The sequence below is a fragment of the Xenopus laevis genome, chromosome 8L, assembly GCF_017654675.1.
Source record: "Xenopus laevis strain J_2021 chromosome 8L, Xenopus_laevis_v10.1, whole genome shotgun sequence".
NCBI classification, from domain to species: domain Eukaryota; kingdom Metazoa; phylum Chordata; class Amphibia; order Anura; family Pipidae; genus Xenopus; species Xenopus laevis.
This window is the reverse complement of record NC_054385.1, coordinates 98286539-98310323: the sequence shown is the minus strand read 5'-3', so window position 1 is coordinate 98310323 and position 23785 is coordinate 98286539. Positions and strand designations below refer to the sequence as shown.

At 37.6% G+C, this 23785-nt stretch overlaps 1 protein-coding gene across 6 annotated transcripts in view; it reads right to left on the bottom strand.

Annotated features, from left to right (window-relative positions):
• The window catches only part of dpf3.L (D4, zinc and double PHD fingers, family 3 L homeolog), a 148672-nt gene that overhangs the window by 54382 nt on the left and 70505 nt on the right, over positions 1 to 23785 (bottom strand). For all 6 annotated transcript variants that reach the window (XR_005963492.1, XR_005963491.1, XR_001932738.2 and 3 more), the window contains exons 2-3: positions 22097 to 22257; positions 14004 to 14111 (exon numbers count right to left, since the gene is read on the bottom strand). Coding sequence is in view for 3 of the 6 variants with exons in the window: in XM_041573295.1 (XP_041429229.1) it covers positions 14004 to 14111; positions 22097 to 22257 (269 nt within the window). In the remaining 3 variants the exon portion in view is untranslated. The remainder of the gene's footprint in view (positions 1 to 14003; positions 14112 to 22096; positions 22258 to 23785) is intronic.

The window sequence follows — 23785 nt, the reverse complement described above, 5'->3', positions numbered from 1 at the left end:
TAGCACAGAATACTGCTATCCTTGTTTTGAGTTTTAAATATTCTGCTATCAATTTTTAAAGTTATGTTTTACACATGCTATCCCCTAGTATTTTCCCAATATAGAGACTTTAATGGGGGAATATCTATGTAGCATTTGCACTGGGGACGTAACTGGGAAAATGTAGGAATGGAATGAAAAACAAATTCTCACTGCATAAAGTAAAATTGATGAAAGGCAGTCCAATAAGTAAAAGATCCTTAAAGAGGTCAATTTGGAATAGTAAGACTGTCATATTTCTGTCCTCTCTCTTCTCCTAGATCAGATAAAGATGAAACACCAGACAATGCAAGAAAATATCCAGCTGTGAAACAGTGACATCTAAAGAGAATTTCAAAGGTAGTAGATTCCATTTTTTTCGCAGCTAACCCATCTTTTCCTGAGTCGCCTCACTGAGCTAATCTTCATATGAATGATTGGCTTTTATACCGCAGGTTTGATCAGTCAACAGTGGAAGACCCATATAAAGGTGTCTGAAACAGGAGATTTTGTGTTGCCTTTGATGCTGCAAATCCTTAAAGTTTTATTTTTGACAAATACAGAATGTTGAGAATTGGTGAAAAGAGACGGAACAAAATGTCTTTGTACTCGTTTGTAGACGTATCAACTTTGTGGTAGCCAAGTAATAATAAAGCATAGATGGAAGAGGTGTATTCATATCTAAAACCAAACCACTAACATGAGAAATATCACGCAAAGGGCTTCAAGGAGTATTTCTACCAGTGGCAATATTTATGATCACCACATTTATTTCAAGGAGAGACACAATTTTCTTCAAAATTCAGCCATTGCTTATGCCATACAATGGAAGTGTTGCCATTCATGAATAGATTAATTTTCCTAACAAAGAACTGGAACCTGCTCGATCATGTGGCTGAAGAAGCAGGTCCCTAATGCACAGGCAACCCTTCAGTTGTAATGAGGAAACAACATGGTTCTCTGTATTTGAATAAACCTCTTCCACAAAGACAACATTCCCAGTGATTCTTATGATGGGCTGGGTCATATAAGCCATGTTAAATTCTATAATTTCCTTTTTTTTATACATGTATTAAAATGCACTGGACAGCAGAGGACTCTTAGGCTGAAAATTCAGGATAATGATGAAATCATTACTCATCCCTTTTCATTATGTTAAGCTTCTTTACCACATTGATTTCCAATGCAGAACCTTTGTTTCAGCTACATCTCCAATAGAGGTCGTTTTGTTGAAGTGCTTAAATCGACTGACATCTGTTTAATATTAAAGAATACAAATGTATTTATCATGGGTTGAGCTTCTCTTATATCAACACCATTCTCTTATATCAGCACCATGAGCAACTTCATAGAAAAGTAACTGTAAGGTTGTGAGTAAAAGTAAGGCATGCAACTTTCTCCTTGCGATGAGCCGATCTGGATGCTACTGAAATGATTTAAATGATTCTTTAATGCACAAAAGTGGGGATATGTAATATATGGCACTATATTTGCCCAGGGGCAGTAACCTATAGCAACCAATCAGCAAGTAGAATTCACCATGCTATTGGGTTACTGTTCCTGGGCAAACTAAGTGCCATATATTACATATAGGGATAAGTGGTTCATGGGAAGGTACTTAAAAGGGTGGTTCACCTTTAAGTTTACTTTTAGTATGGTATAGAATGGGAAGTTCTAAGCAACTTTTCAATTGGTCTTCATTGTTTATTTTCTAATAGTTTTTTAAATTATTGCCTTTTTCTTCTGACTCTTTCCAGCTTTCAAATGGCAGTCACTGACACTATCTAAAAACAAATGTTCTGTAAGGCTTCAATTTAATAATTTTTGCTACTTTTTATTGCTCCTCTTTCTATTCAGGTCATCTGCTATTCATATTCCAGTCTCATATTCAAATCAATGCATGGTTGCTAGGATAATCTAGACCCTAGCAACCAGATTACTGAAATTTCAAACTGGAGAGCTGAAAAACAAATACCAAATTGTCTTAGAATATCATCCTCTACTACACCAAACTCAAAGGTGGACAACCCCTTTAAATTCTTTATAGGGCAGCATCAATACCTAGCATCTAGATGGACTGTCTTGACTTGGAGAATTCCTTGTTAATACCTATAGATGTATTGGGAGGTAGGCTGGCAAGCAGGTACTGGGGGAATAATAGCTGACATTCTGGACAGGATATGCTGCGACCATGGTATGATCAGGTGTCCCCAACCTTTTTTTTTTTTTTTTTTTACAAGTGAGCCACATTCAAATGTACATCAAATAGGACTTTGATGTAGTTGGCCATCTTAAAAATATTGCAATATATGGACAAACAATCCCTGTTTTCTTTAAAGGATAAGGCATTTTTAGTAGCTTAAGGCACAAAATGTTTGAATGTCCTTAATATATTGATAATGGGTTGAGTGCAGAGGACTCTTGTATTTGTCTGTATGAATGTTGTGGTCACAGCCTCATTGCACCCCTGCTTAATGGTTTTAAAACTTAGTGGTGAGCAGGCCCGGACTGGCATTCTGGGGGTTATGGCAGAGGGGCTGCTATAAGGTGCCATAGAAAGTCAGTATTTAGTGGGCTGGTGGGGGCTGATTGGGTCTCTGTGTACCGGAAATTCAAGGGCCTATTTTAATTCTCAGTCTGGACCTGGTGGTGAGCACAACTTTCCATTGTTTGTTCAAATATAAAAAGAGGATCAACACAAACATAAAAAAAATCCACAGGGATGCCAAATAAAGCTACTTGTCAGCCCCAATATGAATTGGCAACCTAGAGGGGCTCTATTTGGCAGTACACCTGGTTTTATGCAACCTAAACTTGCCTTCAAAAATAAGCACCTGTTTTGAGGTCATGCGAGCAATATCCAAGGGGTTGGTGAGCAACACGATGCTCAGAAGCCACTTGTTGGGAATCACTGATTTAAATGGGCATAGTTGCAGTTTCCACGAATCTGGTAATTAATAGTGGGACGTTACAAGATGTTACTTACTACACTCATAGAGAGAGGTGGTTTCTATTAAGAGTTTAAAGCAAGAAAAGCCTCGGTTAAAACAAGACCCTTGGGTAAGATATACATTTCACAATAAGTTGGACTCAATGGACCCCATGAATAATGACTATATAGTGGTCCAGTGAGATCCAGGAAAATTAGTGAAGTGGTCAGAGGCTCAGTGGCGGAGGGCAGAAGATTTAGTTCTACTAAGGTATGAGGATAATTCTCTAGGACATATTTAGAGGGCCTTGTACATTGGGAATTGGATTCCACAAGTGAGTACTACCATTCCCAGTACTAATACACTGTATGGCATTGTCACCTGAAGAAACTGTGTCCTGTCACAAAGTCTAACTGTGTACCGTCAGAAACAAAGTCCTGGTTATTCTGTACTATAGCAAGGGCCCACCTGAAAAAAAGTCTTCTTATTCTGAGTGCTCTAGTACCAGTAGCAAGAGGTGACCCAAAATAATGTTACATTTTTGATTAATAATATAGTCAGTAGCTGCCATAATTTTTGCTCTCATAAGGGCAGAGATTATAGTGTTTATAAATGTCCAGAAGTTAGAACTCAGAATGCACGTTGGGATGTCAAACAAAGAGGTAAATGTATTTTTCAGCCATAAGTATTATCTTCTAGTGGCTGTAAAATAAAATTCTTACAGAGCTTGGCCACAAGTCCTAGCCAGCTGTACCCCTTTAAAATGGGTCTTCCCAGCTACTTGAAAATAACTAACGTGTATAATATTGTGTCAACTGCACGAAGGCTTCCAGAAAAACAGATCAATGGAGGGCACTCTTTTATATAGCTCAAAGAGTTTAAGAAAGGTGCATTAAGCCTCAACAAAACCCCCATAGGGTAGTTCAAAAGTACTATTTCATTGAATTCTCCTTGATAAATTTACATGCCGAAACGTTGGGGTAATTTTCATTTTCATGCAAGGGTATATCCGCTTCCTTGTAGAGCTTTTCCCTTTGGTTACGACTTGGTGGTATGTACTTTGATGCTATTATTGATTTGACTTCTTTCTTGATATATATGTATTGTATGTCAAACTCATTTCTCTATTCATTCCTCTGTTATTCTTTAAGTGTGCAAAAACATCACAAAGGCTTGCCTGTTTCAGGGGTAACAGGCAAGCCTTTTCAACCAATAGTAACCAATGGGATGTGGGCTTAACAACAGTAGTTCATGATACCTGCTAGTTAGTTGGTCCTTGTTATTAGGCTTTGGTAAACTCTGTAGCATTTATTACAGTACAAACTGATGCACAAGACGTGATGGCACTTTTTATTGACCTGCTGAACATTTTTTGATTTCTTACATTGTGTTTACATATATGATTGCATCTCCGATATCAGTACCTATCTTATACCTCATTGCATTGTAAGAACTTTATTTCCAAGCACTTAAATGGTAGCGGCTAATTTACTCTAACAGGCCGGTGTAGAATAAAAGCGGTCATAATGCAAAAAGGTGTTTAAATGCCAGTAATTAAGTACAACCCAAATAAAAATCCTGCTAAACGCAGCTTTAGACGAGCATTATCAGCATGCACATTGCATTAGAGGAGATGTCACAGAGAGAAGAGCGAATTTTAGGGAATTAGCAGACTTTCTGCTCCCTAGGACACTAAGCCGAGGGTTGCCATGGAAACAGGCCCTGGCACATAACTGCCCCTAAGGAATCAGCCTCTCTTCCCATCACAGCTGCCAGTGTCAGTACAAAAGGTTGGATGGCTTGTTTATATCTTCCACAGACGCACACACTGTCACCCTGATATGTAAATATAAATTCCTCTCTTATTACCCTGCCACAGCTAGCATAAATCTCTTCTATGCCGTTGTTGTAGCCCAGTTACTCTATTTATCTAGTACAGTGTGAAATACAATGTGTGTGGGATGATCTGTATGCAAGCCCTAGGTTTAGCACATAACTATGTCGTTGGCACATCAATAGACTCAGTTACATCAATACATAAAGCACGGCAGAAGAGATTCAGTGTAAAACACCACATTTTGTGTGCTGAGGCTAATCAGATATTGACAGTTTACTCGTGGGGCACAGGGTGCTGAAGAACACAATACTCAAATGATTTCTGAAATAATAGAAGTCGGGTTGGCTGGCACAGGCTTATTACTTTAGGTTCTACCTTGAGATTTATATATAATATGTTACAAAAATGGTTTCTTCTAACGCCTCTAGGAGCTAAATGATCCCAAAGGTCAATATTATACAGACATTTTTAGGGTGGGGGCATCAGACAAGGGGGTAAATACTTATTCACCTATAAAACTATTTCTCTATTTGTACATTTTGTTCTTCCACAACCTAAACATAGATTTCACTGGGACTTGTAATGTGATCTACACAAAAAGAGTCCGTTGAAGTGGAACAGCAATTTTATATCCTCCTCAAAATTATTTACAAAAAAAATTGAAAACTCTCGATTGCAAAATTGTTCATCCCTTCACTCTGAAACTGATAAGTAAACTTTGGGGTAACCAATTGCCTTAAAGGGGTGGTTCACCTTTAAGTTAACTTTTAGTATGTTACAGAATGGCTAATTCTAAGCAACTTTTGAACTGGTCTTCATTATTTATTATTTTATAGCTTTTTTTTTTTTAATTATTTGCTTTCTTCTGACACTTCCCAATTTCTAAATGGAGGTCACTGTTCCCATCTAAAAATAAATATTCTGTAAGGCTACAACATTATTGCTATTACTCATCTTTCTATTAAGGCTTCTCCTAATCATACTCCAGTCTCTTATTTAAATGAATGCATGGTTGCTAAGGTAATTTGGACCCTAGAAACCAAAGTGCTGAAATTGCAACCTGGAGAGCTGCTGAATAAAAAGCTAAATAACTCAAAAACCACAAATGTTAACCTCCCTTTGGAGGAAAATTCCTTCCTGACTGCAAGATGGCAATAGGACTGGTCCCTGAATTAACTTTGCAGCAAGAGATAATTTCAGGAATGCTGAATTTCCTCACTTTCTAATAAGGCATCCAACCCTCTCTTGAAATATATCTGCCAGGGTAACCGCCAAGGGTACAGAGTTCCACAAATTTACATCGCTCACTGTACAAAGCACTTTTCTTAAGATGAAACCTCCTTCTAATATGAATAGATGACCTCACGTCCACTGCAAGGGCCTGCCGGTAAATAAAGCATTAGCAAATTTATAGTATGGACCCTTTGTATATTTATACATAATATTCCCCTTAAAGTGAAAATATTACCCCCTATTTGACAAGAGCTCATTAAGGGCTAATGTAGCAAAGGTGCAAAAACACTATATGAACTTGCACAGACATACCTGATTCCAGGAAACCATTTCCAAACCCTCCGTAGGCTCACAGTGTCATGCAACCATTCCCTACCCTTGTACCATTATGAAGTGATAAATTCTGGGACTTGAAGTACCTTAGCTTTCCATGGTAGGAGGTGCACAGTTTCTGTAGAATCTTTAAAAGTTCACATAGTGTTTATACCCAACAGAATAGGCTTGTGTCTAAAGAGAGTATATTTTCCTTGAAGTACAACGTCTCTGTAGTAAACAATCCCAACGTGGTGAGCCTTTCCTTAAAAAACCTCCCAGAATTGTGGCCCCTAGAGCCCCATGCACTGAACTCTTTGCTCATATCCCTTCTTGTGCAATGATCTGAATTTGTGTATAGTTCCTGCTCTAGTACTGTACACTGAAGTTTCTGTACATTGATGGCATTTCTACACAAAGAACACAATATATATATTAGAGATGGAGGCATATTAAGTCTTTTCAAGCAATAAGTTCCATCAGTGAAATAAAAGTACCTTGCCTTTTGCAACTCAGAGAGATAATAGTTATTGCTACCTTGCTAACAAGCAATACCTTTGATGATGAATGGTGCTGGGTGTTTTTTTCACTGCTGCACCACCGCAAAACAAAATATCCTTCTAACTTTGTCCTTAAAGGATAAGGAAAGTAATTTTAACTTGGGGTTGCCAAAAGTTAGGCACCCCCAAGTGGTTATATTTATTACCTGACACCCAAAGCCGGTGCTCCTATCAGCAGAAAACTGCACTGGCCCAGGGTTCTTCCAGTGAACACCACGGAGCGATCATCTTCTCTTCTTCTTCATTTTTCAAATTTCCTGGGTCAGATGCATGCACAGTATAATGAAATAACCGGCTTTTTCGTTGAAGTTCAGCTTTTCACGCTACTGCACATACGCACCTGGGTGAAGGAAGAAGAAGCCGGAAGACGATCGCTCCGTGGTGCTCACTGGTATAACCCTGGGCCGGTGCAGTTTTCTGCTGATAGGAGCAACAGCACGGGGTGTCAGGTAAGTCAATACAATAACTTGGGGGTGCCTAACTTTTGGCACCCTCAAGCACAAAATACTTTCCTTCTCCTTTAAACCATGGTGCCACTGACAGTAAAGGAAAATCATCTGTCAAATAATGCAAGTGTGCAATGAATCTCTGTGGTTTGTATACACGTGTAATAGCAATCAAATAAAACGGCCATTAAAATCTAGCAAACCAGTGTAAGAAACCGAGCAGCACAGACAGAGGCATGTTTCCCAAATTAATGCAGTGGGGAAATAAAAAACATGATGGAATTATATGGATGAATTGGCAATTACAGAGCTAACCCTTCACCTCACAAACGGGTTAACCTTTCCTATTGTGAAGTCAGTAGGAGGATTAAACACAGAACTGGCACTTATTTAGTTAAACTAACTGCACAGATGGAACCCCACTCTACTCATTAAACCCATTAAGCCCAGGCAGCGACATTGAAACATCCATAAATCAAGCCCAGGTACTGCATCATGAGGCTGACAGTCTAAAGATATATCTTCTAACTAAGGTCTCTAATTATTCCTTGAATGATGTACTAGCTCATTGTACAAAGTGTTATTAAAGAAATTGATTAAGAGAGCCTAAAGCAGGGCTGCTGCTATGGGGTAGTTTTAATTCATGTCTGGCCCTAAGGGTATATAAGTCTTAAAGATCCATAAGGAGACCCTATTTGCATTTCCAACATCTTAGTATAGCCAGGACACCGGCAGTAGTTACATTATGCTTTCAGAAAAAGATCTATAATATTAACAGCCCTGGCCTAGTATTCAGCCCTAAAGAAACTATAAAAGTGTAGGACAGAGCAAATGCTGCTGATTTCATTGTTTTTATTTTGATCTCTTCTAATGCTTGGGAAATGGCTCTAAAGCAGTGATCCCCAACCAGTGGCTCATGAGCAACATGTTACTCACCAACCCCTTGGATGTTGCTCTCAATGGCCTCAAAGCAGGTGCTTATTTTTACATCCAGGCTTGGAGGCAAGTTTTGCTTGCATAAAAACCAGCTGTACTGCCAAACAGAGCCTCTTGTAGGCTGCCAGTCCACATAGGGGCTACCAAATAGCCCTTATTTGGCACCCTATGGACTTTTGTCATGCTTTTGTTGCTCCCCATATCTTTACATTTCAATGTGCCTCAGGGTTAGGGGGACCACTTCTCTAAAGGTTCCAGAATATAGAACCAGCCTTCTACACATTCCAGATTACTAAAAGACCTTAAAAAAGTAGCCTACATCAGCTTCTTAGAATCACTGTGTGAACTGAAGGATATTTGGATAATAAAGGTAGCTCTACTGAAGTCTTTGGAAGACACCATCATTTCATTATAATCTGACCCCCGCACATGTTGTATAGCAAATACATGATCCAACATATCAAAACATTAGATATAAAAAAAATTTGCCTAAGAATAAATCTGCTTTCTGGAGGCCAAGTGTCACTGGCCATTGTAACCCATCAACTTTTTACATTGTATATTAGAGAAAGGAGGAATACAAAACAACAGAAAGAAAAGCAACAGAAAGAACAGAAAAAGAAGACCAGTTGCAAAATGTCTTATGTTCACATCATACGAAAAGTTATTTGTAAGGTAATCATCCCCTGCTACACTTACCCAAGGTATGGCAGGGTCTTCCCCTCTTTGCATCTCCAGCTGCTACCAACTTATAACTAACTAAAGCTTCTGAGATAAGAGGTAAGTGAAAAGAGATGCTGTCGGATGCGGATTAACAATATAAACAAATAAGCAGTTTCATGCACAAGCTTTTATTAAATGTAATCATTAATGTGTAGCCATTGGGAGTTAATTAGAGTAAGATTTATTGGCCAATGATGAGAAACATGTAAGGAGGACATAGCATGGGGACCATTTAGCACAAGAATGCCCTTTTTGTTGTTTGGTGTGGTATGATGTTTTTTTTATTTACTGTTAACCATTGCATGTTTGTGTGTAAAACTGTTAATTTGGTTATGTTGTTAATCGGTTTTTATGCAGGCCCTGGGCAGCTAATTACATATGCAATAGATGGCTTTTTCTATCACTGAAATATATTTAATGTTGTTGAATGCAATAAAGTTTGCATTTAAACTGTGCAAACACTGCAGATATAAAAACCAACCAGTTCCAGGTTGATTACATCTCTCATTTTAGCTATACATTTCCTTCCAATAATCTCAATTACCACAACTTACCTGCACTCATGCACTTGCCTACTCAACAAATTGAACATTGTTAGGGAAATATAAGTTTATTCCATGTCTAGCAATTTAACTCTTAATACAGAATTGATCAAATTGCCAATTTTGAATAAGAAATTACTTCCTGAGGCAAACTGGAGATAACTTCAGATGAGTTTTGTTGGTAGTGTTATTTGTGGATGAAGAGAGAACTGGTTGAATGTTGGTATCATGGTGTTATTTGTGCATGAATAGAGAAGAAGCAGTAAGTTGGTCTTGGTGGTGTTATTTGTGCATGAATAGAGAAGAAACAGTAAGTTGGTCTTGGTGGTGTTATTTGTGGATGAATAGAGAAGAAGCAGTAAGTTGGTCTTGGTGGTGTTATTTGTGGATCAATAGAGAAGAAGCAGTAAGTTGTTCTTGGTGGTGTTATTTGTGGATCAATAGAGAAGAAGCAGTAACTTGGTCTTGGTGGTGTTATTTGTGGATGAATAGAGAAGAAGCAGTAAGTTGGTCTTGGTTGTGTTATTTGTGGATGAATAGAGAAGAAGCAGTAAGTTGGTCTTGGTGGTGTTATTTGTGGATGAATAGAGAAGAAGCAGTAAGTTGGTCTTGGTTGTGTTATTTGTGGATGAATAGAGAAGAAGCAGTAAGTTGGTCTTGGTGGTGTTATTTGTGGATGAAGAGAGAAGAAGCAGTAAGTTGGTCTTGGTGGTGTTTTTTGTGGATGAAGAGAGAAGAAGCAGTAAGTTGGTCTTGGTGGTGTTATTTGTGGATGAATAGAGAAGAAGCAGTAAGTTGGTCTTGGTGGTGTTATTTGTGGATGAATAGAGAAGAAGCAGTAAGTTGGTCTTGGTGGTGTTATTTGTGGATGAATAGAGAAGAAGCAGTAAGTTGGTATTGGTGGTGTTATTTGTGGATGAAGAGAGAAGAAGCAGTAAGTTGGTCTTGGTGGTGTTATTTGTGGGTGAATAGAGAAGAAGCAGTAAGTTGGTCTTGGTGGTGTTATTTGTGGATGAAGAGAGAAGAAGCAGTAAGTTGGTCTTGGTGGTGTTATTTGTGGATGAATAGAGAAGAAGCAGTAAGTTGGTCTTGGTGGTGTTATTTGTGGATGAATAGAGAAGAAGCAGTAAGTTGGTCTTGGTGGTGTTATTTGTGGATGAATAGAGAAGAAGCAGTAAGTGGGTCTTGGTGGTGTTATTTGTGGATGAATAGAGAAGAAGCAGTAAGTTGGTCTTGGTGGTGTTATTTGTGGATGAATAGAGAAGAAGCAGTAAGTTGGTCTTGGTGGTGTTATTTGTGGATGAAGAGAGAAGAAGCAGTAAGTTGGTCTTGGTGGTGTTATTTGTGGATGAAGAGAGAAGAAGCAGTAAGTTGGTCTTGGTGGTGTTATTTGTGGATGAAGAGAGAAGAAGCAGTAAGTTGGTCTTGGTGGTGTTATTTGTGGATGAAGAGAGAAGAAGCAGTAAGTTGGTCTTGGTGGTGTTATTTGTGGATGAAGAGAGAAGAAGCAGTAAGTTGGTCTTGGTGGTGTTATTTGTGGATGAAGAGAGAAGAAGCAGTAAGTTGGTCTTGGTGGTGTTATTTGTGGATGAAGAGAGAAGAAGCAGTAAGTTGGTCTTGGTGGTGTTATTTGTGGATGAATAGAGAAGAAGCAGTAAGTTGGTCTTGGTGGTGTTATTTGTGGATGAATAGAGAAGAAGCAGTAAGTTGGTATTGGTGGTGTTATTTGTGGATGAAGAGAGAAGAAGCAGTAAGTTGGTTTTGGTGGTGTTATTTGTGGATGAAGAGAGAAGAAGCAGTAAGTTGGTCTTGGTGGTGTTATTTGTGGATGAATAGAGAAGAAGCAGTAAGTTGGTCTTGGTGGTGTTATTTGTGGATGAAGAGAGAAGAAGCAGTAAGTTGGTCTTGGTGGTGTTATTTGTAGATGAAGAGAGAAGAAGCAGTAAGTTGGTCTTGGTGGTGTTATTTGTGGATGAATAGAGAAGAAGCAGTAAGTTGGTATTGGTGGTGTATTTTGTGGATGAATAGAGAAGAAGCAGTAAGTTGGTCTTGGTGGTGTATTTTGTGGATGAATAGAGAAGAAGCAGTAAGTTGCTATTGGTGGTGTTATTTGTGCACCAGCAAGACAAAGAGTTGTTGTCAGCTGTTGTCAGTAGTATATATAAGAGTGCAAAGTGTTGTATGTCAGCTGCTGTAATGAATGCACTTGAAACTGTTCATGAAAGGAGAGCATTGAATGCTGTATAGTTATATATCTGTGTTTGACACAACACAAAGCTATGTAGAACACCTGAATCTATCCTATTGTTTCCTTGACACAGTGGTTAAGTGGTTAGACAAAACCTTGAAGGGAAGGTCAGGCGATTACTAGTGAATTATATATTTAGCTGTAAAAATCAAGGCCAGTTGGCAGCAGCAAGTGCCAGCAAGGTAGTCCGGTATTAATAAGTCTATAGATTCACCAGATGAGAAGGTCATTCATTCTTGTTTTCAAACCACTGTAAAGGCCTGATCTAAAATATGCAGAGCAGTTTTGGTTTCCAATACACAAAAAAGAAAATTAGTGAAAGCTAGAAAGTCTACAGAAGAGCGACTAAGATAGAGTATGGAAGATCTAGCATATGAAGAAAGGTTAAGATCACAATGTATATGTAGTTTGTTTTTTTTATAGCTGGAGCCATAAACTTGTGAATTTCCTTCCTGGAGCAGTTGCACTGGCAGATACATTACATAGTTTCAAAAACAATGGTTGGTTGACTTTTTACCAAGTAAAATATACAAGGTTACATTAACATCCTTGGTCAGATTGCAATTTTGGAGTCTGGAAGGATTTTTCCTCCTCTGAGGCAAATTGGAGACAGATTTGGATGGCGTTTTTGCCACCTCCTTTGTATCAACTAGAAGTTAAGGGAAGGATTTGCTTTAACAAAAGGTTACATTTGACAGACATTAAACACAACGGCAATGATGACACAGGAATACCTGCTGCCGAAGCCAAATGTAGTGCTGCCCTTGCTTCCCTGGCCTTAAAGGAAACATATTATGTAAAAAAAACAAGAATTTGTCAGTGCATTATACTCTTTTAGATATAGGTGGAATGTGCTTTAAAATGCAGTGTTTCTAGTTATTTATTGAAAATTTCTGCAAAATCCCTACTAGTCACACCCATCTGTTCCACTTCCTGCTGCTTCCTTTCCCAGGCTCTCCAGGGGAGTCGGTAGCAATCAGCAAATTGTACTGTAGGACAGGAACCAATAAGCAGCTGACCTGATAGGGAATTGAAGCCTGTCTTTGCTTGTATAACTGCAAGGCTGTGATTGGCTGTCCCCCTCCTACTGTGCTTCCCCAGAAAAATAAAACTGAAAAGAAAAAATTATATATATAGGACCGTGTGCTTCCACAAACACAATGCACAGTCCTCTTGGCTTCGGTATGAAAACGTCTACTGTATGTGCGTTGTGGGGGCAGAAAGGAGCGGGGCAGCGATCAAAATCAGCCAGGCAATGTCCCCGGGCAAAACAGGCTGGGGAGAACACTATATATATGTGTGTACACTGTATAAATAATGCTTTTCTGTTTGTTTTTTTTAAGGAATAATTGAACTCTAAATGTTCCTTAAAAATATTGGTTTTCTATTAGTATCCAAAGTCCTTTAGGTTCTGTACTGTATATGCCTTGCAGTGTGTTAGAGCAAAACACTCTATAAACCATATACTATTATATATAAACCAACATTTCTTTAAAAATGTCTACAAAGGGCAGGTGGCAACTAGTTATGTGCTCTGTGGCCATAAAACATTGTACTCCTGCCTTGAGTTGGATGGTAGATGGTATAAAAGACATGAGCAACATATCTGACTATATTAGATGTTGGTATATTTTACAGAACAGTAATGATCGTTTTTGCTTGGTTACTTATCTTTCTCTTTAGGGCCTCTCCAATTCCTATTCCTATTCCAGTCTTTTATACAAGATCAGTGCATGGTTGCTAATGTAATTTGGACCCTAGCAACCAGATTGCTTACATTTCAATCTAGAAAGCTGCTGAATAAAAAGCTAAATAACTCAAAAACTACAAATAATATAAAAAGAAAACCAATTGCAAATTGTCTCAGAATATCACTCTCTACATCATGCTAAAAGTTAATTTAAAGGTGAACAACCTATTATAAAATAGACTGAACTGCTGGGATCCTTTTGGATTCTCCAGTTCAATCAGTTATAAATCTGCTTCTTGATATCCATGTGTGTATGTGGTTGAGAGATTACCCAGTGCAGTCTGTGTGTTTGATCATGGGAATAACGGCTGTGCTGCCCAGTAAGTCCTCCTCCAGGGGACAATAGAGCAGTTTGGGTTTTGGACAAACACACAAAACTATAATAATAATAAGGGGTATCCAGTTTTCATAAAATCAGAACAATTACATCATTTTTATGTAATTCACTAGTGTAAGGCTTGTGCAAACCTGTTTTTATTTCCAAAAGTCTCAACCTGGGATCTTCTGGGGGGTGTAAACGCCGCTTTTTCCTCCAACACCGTGCAGGGTAAGTATATAACTGCCCGGGAGCCATTCCTACAAAACACAATGTTCCAGCACCATTTAATGTTAAATATTAAAATATGCTAAATCACACAAGTAGAGATTAATATCGGTTTTAGAATTTTACTGCCAACATAATGGCAAAATGAATTCTTGGGGGACTCTGCTGTTAGCACTTATTTAGTTGACCACATTCGACTGGTGTAGTCAATTCAGTATAATGCAGCATTTCCAGATATATATTGGTTTTTAGGTTTAGTTCTCCTTCAAAAGCTTGACTTCATGTGACTTATATTTATATGAACCCCTTTTTCTATATTCAGCTATTTGTAGTTTTATAATTTTTACATTAACTGATTTTATATATATATATATATATATATATATATATATATATATATATATATATATATATATATATATTAGGGATGCACCGAATCCAGGATTCGGTTCGGGATTCGGCCTTTTTCAGCTGGATTCGGATTCGGCCAATTCCTTCTGCCTGGCCGAACCAAAGCCTAATTTGCATATGCAAATTAGGGGTGGGGAGGGAAGCAGTGTGACTTTTCGTCACAAAACAAAGAAGTAAAATTTTTTCCCCTTCCCACCCTAATTTGCATATGCAAATTAGGGTTCGGATTCGGTTCGGGATTCGGCCGAATCTTTCACAAAGGATTCGGGGGTTTGGCAGAATCCAAAATAGTGGATTCGGTGCATCCCTAATATATATATATATATATATATAGACTTCCTGATGACGGCTCGTGTCTATGAGCCGAAACATTGAATAAATATACACCTTTTTTGCATCACAAGACCTATGAGTGCGGACTTTTTGCTGTTTTGTTACTATGACTCTATGTTCCAGCACCTAAGCATTTATTAGTACTCTATCCAGCTGTAAAAAAAATATATATATATATATATATATATATATATATATATATATATATATATATATATATATATATAGATTGTTCATAAACCGCACTCCAAGGATTTGTTCAGTGAAAAAACAAAATGTATTTTCTAGTAAATAAATATAAACATATATAAACATATATACAAACATTTATTCTCTCTCAGTATGTGAAACATATATTAAGCATTGAAAATTGACATTGAAAAGGAAACTAAACTTTTTTGCATCCTATGACCTATGAGTGCGGACTTTTTGCTGTTTTGTTACTATGACTCTATGTTCCAGCACCTAAGCATTTATTAGTACTCTATCCAGCTGTTTGTAAAAAAAAAAATATATATATATATATATATATATATATATATATATATATATATATATATATAGTCAACGGAAAAGCCAGCACTCTCGATAAATGGTTTAAATTGCCTGGGTGCAGTGTCCAAAATTTCAATGTACAAACAGCAAAAAGGGTCCGCACTCTCAGGTCTTAAAAATTTAAAAAAGTTTTATTGATAATGCCAAAAATATATATATATATATATATATATATATATATATACCGTGTATATATATATATATATATATATACCGTGTATATGTATATATATATATATATATATATATATATGGTATGTATATATATATATATATATATATATATATATATATATATATATATATATACATACCATATATAAATATATATATATATATATATATATATATATATATATATATATATAGATCGTTCAAAAAACGCACTCCAAGGACTTGTTCAGTGAAATAACAAAAAAAAATTATTTTCTAGTAAATAAATATAAACATATATAGAAACATTTATTCTCTCTCAGTATGTGAAACATATATTAAGCATTGAAAATTGACATTGAAAAGGAAACTAAACTTTTTTGCATCCTATGACCTATGAGTGCGGACTTTTTGCTGTTTTGTTACTATGACTCTATGTTCCAGCACCTAAGCATTTATTAGTACTCTATCCAGCTGTTTGTAAAAAAATATATATATCTATATATATATATATATATATATACCGTGTATATATATACATATACACGGTATGTATATATACATACTGCACATGAATAACCACATAAAAAACTTTTCACAGAAATCCCTGGAGTTGCTGGTCATTTGAAGCTTGTATGATTTTTTTACCGTGCACCCAGGTAATCGATACGATACGGTGTGCCACCCAGACGAACACAGATATACATATATTTGGTGTGCACCTGATCATTTTTGTATTTTTGCGTTTTTTGCTTTTTTGTCAAGAAGGATTTAATTTGAAACAGCCTTTAGTCAATTGATCAAAGAAGGAATTATGGCTCAAGGAGGCTCAGACTACAAACCTTTCACCTCGGATGAGGTGGATAAAATCCTGTTTTCGGAAACCTTTAAGGATACGTTTGGCGAGTTGGGGGCCAAGGAGACCTACCATGAATTATTGCGTTTAAAGAAGAAGGAAACTGAATTGCATTTACATGGCGTCTCCCTCTCAGAATATTATAGGGAGAGGAGGATCCCTCGTGGTTTCCGTATCAACAATACACCAACAATTGGCCGTACTAACATAGAGTTTTGCAACAGATGGTGCGCAGTGCTGGATAGATGCTCATTGGAGTTAATGCTGCTAGTAGTAGAAGAGACCGGGCGAGAATTAAAGCATGTGCGGAGTGAAGTGTTGCAATTTGAAAATGTCAATTTGGATACATTGAAACAGGATTTGGATGTGGACTGGTTACAAAAGCTGAATGATCAAGTTACACATTATAGAAATGACATACTTGCGTTTAAGAGGTCCAAAGCATTACGTGTACAGCAGGATTACAACGAGAACATGGTATACCGGTGGCGTCATGGCGGAAGAACGGGTGGACCGAGGCGCAGAGTGATGACGCGCAAGGTCCAGCGTCCCTTTGGATATGTCTCCAGTAGCGGTGACTCAGAGGAGGACGTTAGTGCGCATACCCGCGTACCACAACGGGATTTTCCAGACGCCGATGCAACACCGGAAGGAGGAGGCGTGCAGGGTGCAGACGCGGAGGCCGGAAGCACCACAAGGGGCAAAGTGCGGGGGAGACCGCCGAGAAGGGGAATGAGACTGATGCAGGGAAAGTAATAAATCTTTCCAGCCACCAACTCACATCGGATGAGGTGAGCATTCTCACACGGGGGTTATCCTTTGTGCCCTCAGTGACTACACATAAATTCAATAATATTGTGAATAATTACAAATTTACTCGTGGTCTTAACTTGAAGGAATATTACAAGCACACTAAACAAAACCCCACAGGAGATGAGAGTACTCTAATGATGTTGGGAAATAAGAGTGACTTTGACCCGGGTACTGCCAATATATCTTTAAGAACATTTTCTAGGATGCTTGATGAATCCACCAAGCAAATGCCCGGAACATTGGGACATCGGGGAAATTTAACCAAAAAGGAAAGGGCTGTATTAAAAACGTTAAGAGACAGGACTGACATCATCATTAAGCCGGCTGATAAAGGTGGAGCGGTGGTGGTCCTGGACTATCAGTACTACAGGAATGAATTAATGTGTCAGCTATCAGATACGAAATGTTATCAGCCTTTAACTTTTGACCCCACTCTTAAATTTCAGGCACAATTGCTAAGAATTTTGGAGGATGCCAGTAAAAGCGGCTGGATTTCTGAGAAGCTATGTGGAGCACTGTATGTGGAACATCCGGTAAGACCCGTATTATATTCCTTGCCTAAGATCCATAAACATCTTACACACCCGCCAGGGAGACCGATAATAGCGGCAGTGGGTTCTCTAACCGAAAAAATAGCTAAATATGTAGACTCCTTAATACAGCCTCTAGTGAGGGGCATTGGATCATATGTACAGGACACCACAGATTTCCTTCATGTGATTGATAGCATTGTGTCTAAGGACTTGTCATTCATTATGGTTACTATGGATGTCAGTAGCCTCTATACATGCATACCCCATGATGAGGGCTTAGAGGCTGTCAGAGACCTAATGTCCGATAATGCTTTGTATAGGGGACCACCGGTGGAGTTTGTACTCACTCTTTTGGAGTTTATATTAAGAAAGAATTATTTCAAATTCGAAACCCAATATCACCTGCAACTCTCTGGAACGGCTATGGGTTCAAATGTAGCCCCCTCTTATGCCAATGCATTTATGCATAAATATGAGACACATAATATCCTGGGCCATCAATTGTTTCGTAAGCATGGGGGATACTACAGACGATATATCGATGACCTGTTTTTTTTGTGGTTTGGGCCTGAACAGGAGCTGTTATGCTTCGTGGATGATCTTAATAAACTAACCACACCGGTTAGATTTACCCTGCATTATGATTTTCATTCCATACAATTTCTGGATGTGATGATATATAAGGATCATAATCTTTGCAAATTGCACACAAAAATCTACCAAAAACCCACAGACAGAAACACACTACTTCACTATAGCAGTAGCCATCCAAGACATCTTCTCAATTCTCTCCCGAAATCACAGATGCTAAGGGCAATAAGGATAACCAGTGATCAACAAGAAAGGGAGGTGGCTCTAAATAATATGGCACTGCAATTCTTGGAGCGTGGTTATCCGGAAAGATTGATATACGAGACCAAAAAATGGGCCTTGAATCTTGACCGGATGGAAGTGTTAAAGGGTAACACTAACCAGGGACAAGTGACCCAATCTAAGCAGAATGCATTGTATTACACTACGACTTATGATGCCCGTGCCCCACTAATGAAAGATTATGTCTTACAGCATTGGCCTATTGTTAAAACGGACAGGGAACTCACTGCAATACATGATGATCGGGTGTGTTTTGGATATAAGAGAAACAAGAATTTGAAGGAACTGCTATCATCCACAGATCCGGTAGGCAAATATATGACTGTACAATGTGGGTTTCAAAAACTGGGGTCTTTTAAGTGTGGCAATTGCGTTATGTGTAACACTCTCATAACTGGAGATACATTTTTTCATCCACATACAGGCAAACCCTACCAAATCAGGCATAGACTTACATGTACGTCACGTAATGTAATTTATATTATTAAATGCCCTTGCGGGCTCTTGTATTGTGGGAAGACTAATAGACAATTGAGGGAACGCATTAGTATGCATCGATCCACAATACGAGCTGCCTTAGACCCCAAGCCAAAACCGAATGTCAAACAGGACATTTCGAAACAACCAGTAGCACAACATTGGCTACATGCGAAACATCCAGCATCAGCATTTAAATGTATGCCAATAGATTGCATTGTGGATTCAGTTAGAGGGGGCAATACCGACAAGAGGCTTCTCCAGAGGGAGGCATTCTGGACTTTCGAATTGGACTGTGTGGCCCCCAGGGGCCTGAACAAGGCGTTGCAATTAAATTGTTTCTTGAACGAAAGATGACTGTTATACTCTTGCACACATGAAGTTCCTTTATCTGGCTTGAAGGCGACATTGGAACCTCTATAGGACCCTTGGGTATTTTTGGATCTTTTTTTGCCAAGCTCTTTATATCTATTCTCATTTTCATTTTTTTAGATTCTGTTTTGCTTGGTTTTAGTATATTATTGCTGTTTGGGAATATTTATATTAACTTAAATGATGTGTATGGATTAATAGCATGGCCTCCGATAAACATATAGATTTGTAGTGGGATGGATACTTTTGGGTTTTCTCTATATATATATTTTTCATGATACTGCACATTTTATAGCACGATATTTTTAATGGTTTCGAGCGCCATCATGAATTTTAACTTTTTTAAGTATCTATTATTGTATTTTGACACTGATCTATATATCACAGTGAGCACCTTGGCATATTAATGTAATTTTTTATCCATTTTTAGATATTTAAATGATAACATTATTACTTTTTAGCACATGTCACTTTTTGATGATGTAACTTCCTTAATTGATTCATCACTATTGGCTACTTATACCCCTATGGGTATAGGGTGGAGTTGCCTTGAGAAAGGTCCCAGAGGGGACCGAAACGTCACGTTGGCTGTACTGCACATGAATAACCACATAAAAAACTTTTCACAGAAATCCCTGGAGTTGCTGGTCATTTGAAGCTTGTATGATTTTTTTACCGTGCACCCAGGTAATCGATACGATACGGTGTGCCACCCAGACGAACACAGATATATATATATATATATATATATATATATATACACATATACACGGTATATATATATATATATATATATATATATATATATATATATATATCGTTCAAAAAACGCACTCCAAGGACTTGTTCAGTGAAATAACAAAAAAAAATTATTTTCTAGTAAATAAATATAAACATATATAGAAACATTTATTCTCTCTCAGTATGTGAAACATATATTAAGCATTGAAAATTGACATTGAAAGGGACACTAAAACCAAATATGTAAGGGGTTTTATTTAAATATAATGTATCCTGCAATGGTAATAATTGTGTTTTCACTTCATAATCTCTAATATGGTTCATAAAAATAAGCTTGTGAGTACCAACCACTTAACCCCCAATTTACACAGCAGATAAATGGTTTCGAATACAATGGGTTTTAGTAGTGAAAGGCCAGTGGCACTGAATAATGAAAGGGTTTTTTATTGAGTTAAATATAAGGTACTGTTACTGATCACTGGTAAAAACTGTGTGTTTGCTTGAGAGGCGTGGATTCAGTTTATAAATAATAAGCTTCTGTTTAGCCATAGGGGAAGCCATTCAATCTGAGATTGGGCTATAGTGTTGCTAAAAAGTTTATTTACAGTTGCTGGTTGGACATATATTTTGGATATAACAAAAAACTGTATTTTCCCTTTATGGTGAAGCTGCTCTTTTAAGGGGAGGTCAACAGGGGTTAGATCAAGCTCTGTACATGAAAAAAATCTAAAATAATATTATAGTAATATATAGTAATATTTTTTATTAAAAAAATTAAATAAAATATTTTTCATTGATGAGGTTACTCCCCCCCCATTAACACTATATATATATATATATATATATATATATATATATATAGATAATGCAAGGATCAGCACACTCGTTTGTAGAAAAGCAAAGTGTATTTTATTTCAACACAGCATTGTGTCCAACGTTTCGGTTCCTCCTGGGAACCTTTATCAAGGATGCAGTGCCTTACAGTGCAAAGGTTTGACAGAAGATTTGACACAAGGCACTATGCTGACACCTAGTGGTGTAGGAACAAAAGGACACTCTATACACAGGAAAGACTTTGTTTTTTGGTAAACAACATCTGTATATGGACTAATGACGTCACCAGGGCGCCAAAATCCACATGTGGGGGTGGGTATTTAAACCTTTGCACTGTAAGGCACTGCATCCTTGATAAAGGTTCCCAGGAGGAACCGAAACGTTGGACACAATGCTGTGTTGAAATAAAATACACTTTGCTTTTCTACAAACGAGTGTGCTGATCCTTGCATTATCTGTATCATTAATTTGATCCTGCACCTCAAACTCATACAAGTATCGAGTGCAGATACCCACAGGACGCATATATATATATATATATATATATATATATATATATATATATATATATATATATATATATCCTGATGACGGTCCCTTGAGGTACCGAAACACGTAGATGTTTATATGATTCAGTAAAGGACTTCTAACAACCTTTATGCCGTGAGTGCTTCCTTTTATTTTTGGACTATATATTGAATTGGTTTAGCTCCCGGCGAAATGACCGAATTGCGGAGGTGAGTGCCGGCAACCAATGGCTTTATATATATATATATATAAGAGACAAGTGGAACACACAACCAAAAGTCCAAGATAAAAGCCTGGGTGCCAGTCCATATATAAGCAAATAGAGAAACAAGTGACAGCACTCCAAGGAATATAGTGTCAAAAACAATAAAGTAGGGTAAATTAATAAGGTTTATTGAATCCGACGTATCGGTATATATATATATATATATATATATATATATATATATATATATATATATATATATATATATATACACACACCTTGTAACACTATATAAATTGGAGGAAATTGTAAAAAAACAAAGAGATAAATCACCTGGCCCTCTGTGTCTCTTTTCCATCCATATGTAACAATTATTCTGAGCCACCCCAGTCTGGGAGTCGAGAAAAGGAAGGCGGACGCTGCGCTCGGCACATAAGCGGGAGTTGTAGCTTCGGCAGTGTTCAATTGCATCTTTGTAGAACTGATCTCCAAGCCTGCAACAAGATAAACAATGGGTTGTATAAGCATTGGAATTTGTATGAAGAATAACATACACAGACCAACAATAACATTTGTGAGCAAGAAGAGTTCATACATAAAACAATACATAAGAGCTGTGTTTGAGAAAGAACCAGAGGCCATGCCCAAGACTCACCAGGGAACACTGGCACATTGGATTAGGAAAGAAAACAAATTATTGATTTATTTGTCTCATTGTGCAGGTGAGTATAAAGTATAGTTTATATAAAACATACATTCGCTGCCTGGATCCATAGCCCCTGGAATCATAAATAGATGGTTCTTCTTTAACTGTTGCCTGCTGAGAAGCTTTAGCGATAACATGGCAGCTCCCAGTTAGCTATAAATATGCTGATTTCCAAAGAGGGAGCACAAGAGTGTTTAATAAGCCAATGAATTGTCTCTGCTTGCATTATTATAGCACAGTACAGTAATACAAAGAGTAAGTAAGTAGAAGACCATGGGCACTGATGGGCAAGTTTGTGCACCCCCTTTCTTATTGGCTCCACACATCTATGTGCCCACTGACCACCAGTTTCCTACTGCCACCAGCCCACCACCTCAATCTGATCATAGGCCTTAGGTCCTGTGTGTGACAAATGGAAATTGACTTTTTATATTACAATTTTTTTCCCTATGATGCACCTGATAATAAGGGCCAGGTTCTGGTCACAACCTCAGTAGCTATGCTGATGGTTCCTATGGATAATTCAATTAATTTTCAGTTTCCAGTGTAGTGAGCGGTGGACTCCTTGCACCATTAGCACAAAGCACGATCTGACAGTGAGCACAGGCAACTTTCTCTCCCAATGAGACTGAAAGTAAAGCTACAAATACTATTAAAGTGACAACATATTCTGCCTTGCTCTACTGACTGGCCAAACCCCCAACAAGGTTAGTCCTATTTCCCCGTCACACGACAGATGGACAAATGGATTTGAGAAGGAGATAAGCAGAATTATATGAAAAAGAAAAGCCACAGGCTGAGACAAGACAGCTCATTACTACAAGTGTCAGTCATTACTCTCATTCAGTAACAGTTTGCTAAAGCTAGAGCTGCCAGGAGATATGTATTTATATGCCCATCTTTTATATTTTCCATCAGATAAATACAAAGAGGAAATATAAAAAGAAGTTTTAAAATATTATTTAAACTGTTATTTTACCTACCTTAATCAAATTTAAATAAAGTTAGAAATATATATGATACATGGTTATATGAATGCCAGGCGTAGTCTAATTTTATACGTTTATTTAGCATGATATACAGCACTTTCATTTACAACTGAAAGTGCAGAGTGTAATTACTCCTGCAAGGGGCCCTTTTTTCTCATGGCTGTCTGGTTGCCATTTTTTCTGGTGCAGGTATGAGCACGATTATTTAGGCACAAGTATCTGCCAGTCTCTTCTACTACAGTGGGTTTATCTGGAGCAAGTAAGTGACCTATGTCAATTTTTGGTGTAGTGTACAAACAAACATGGAAATTCCATAACCTGTATTTC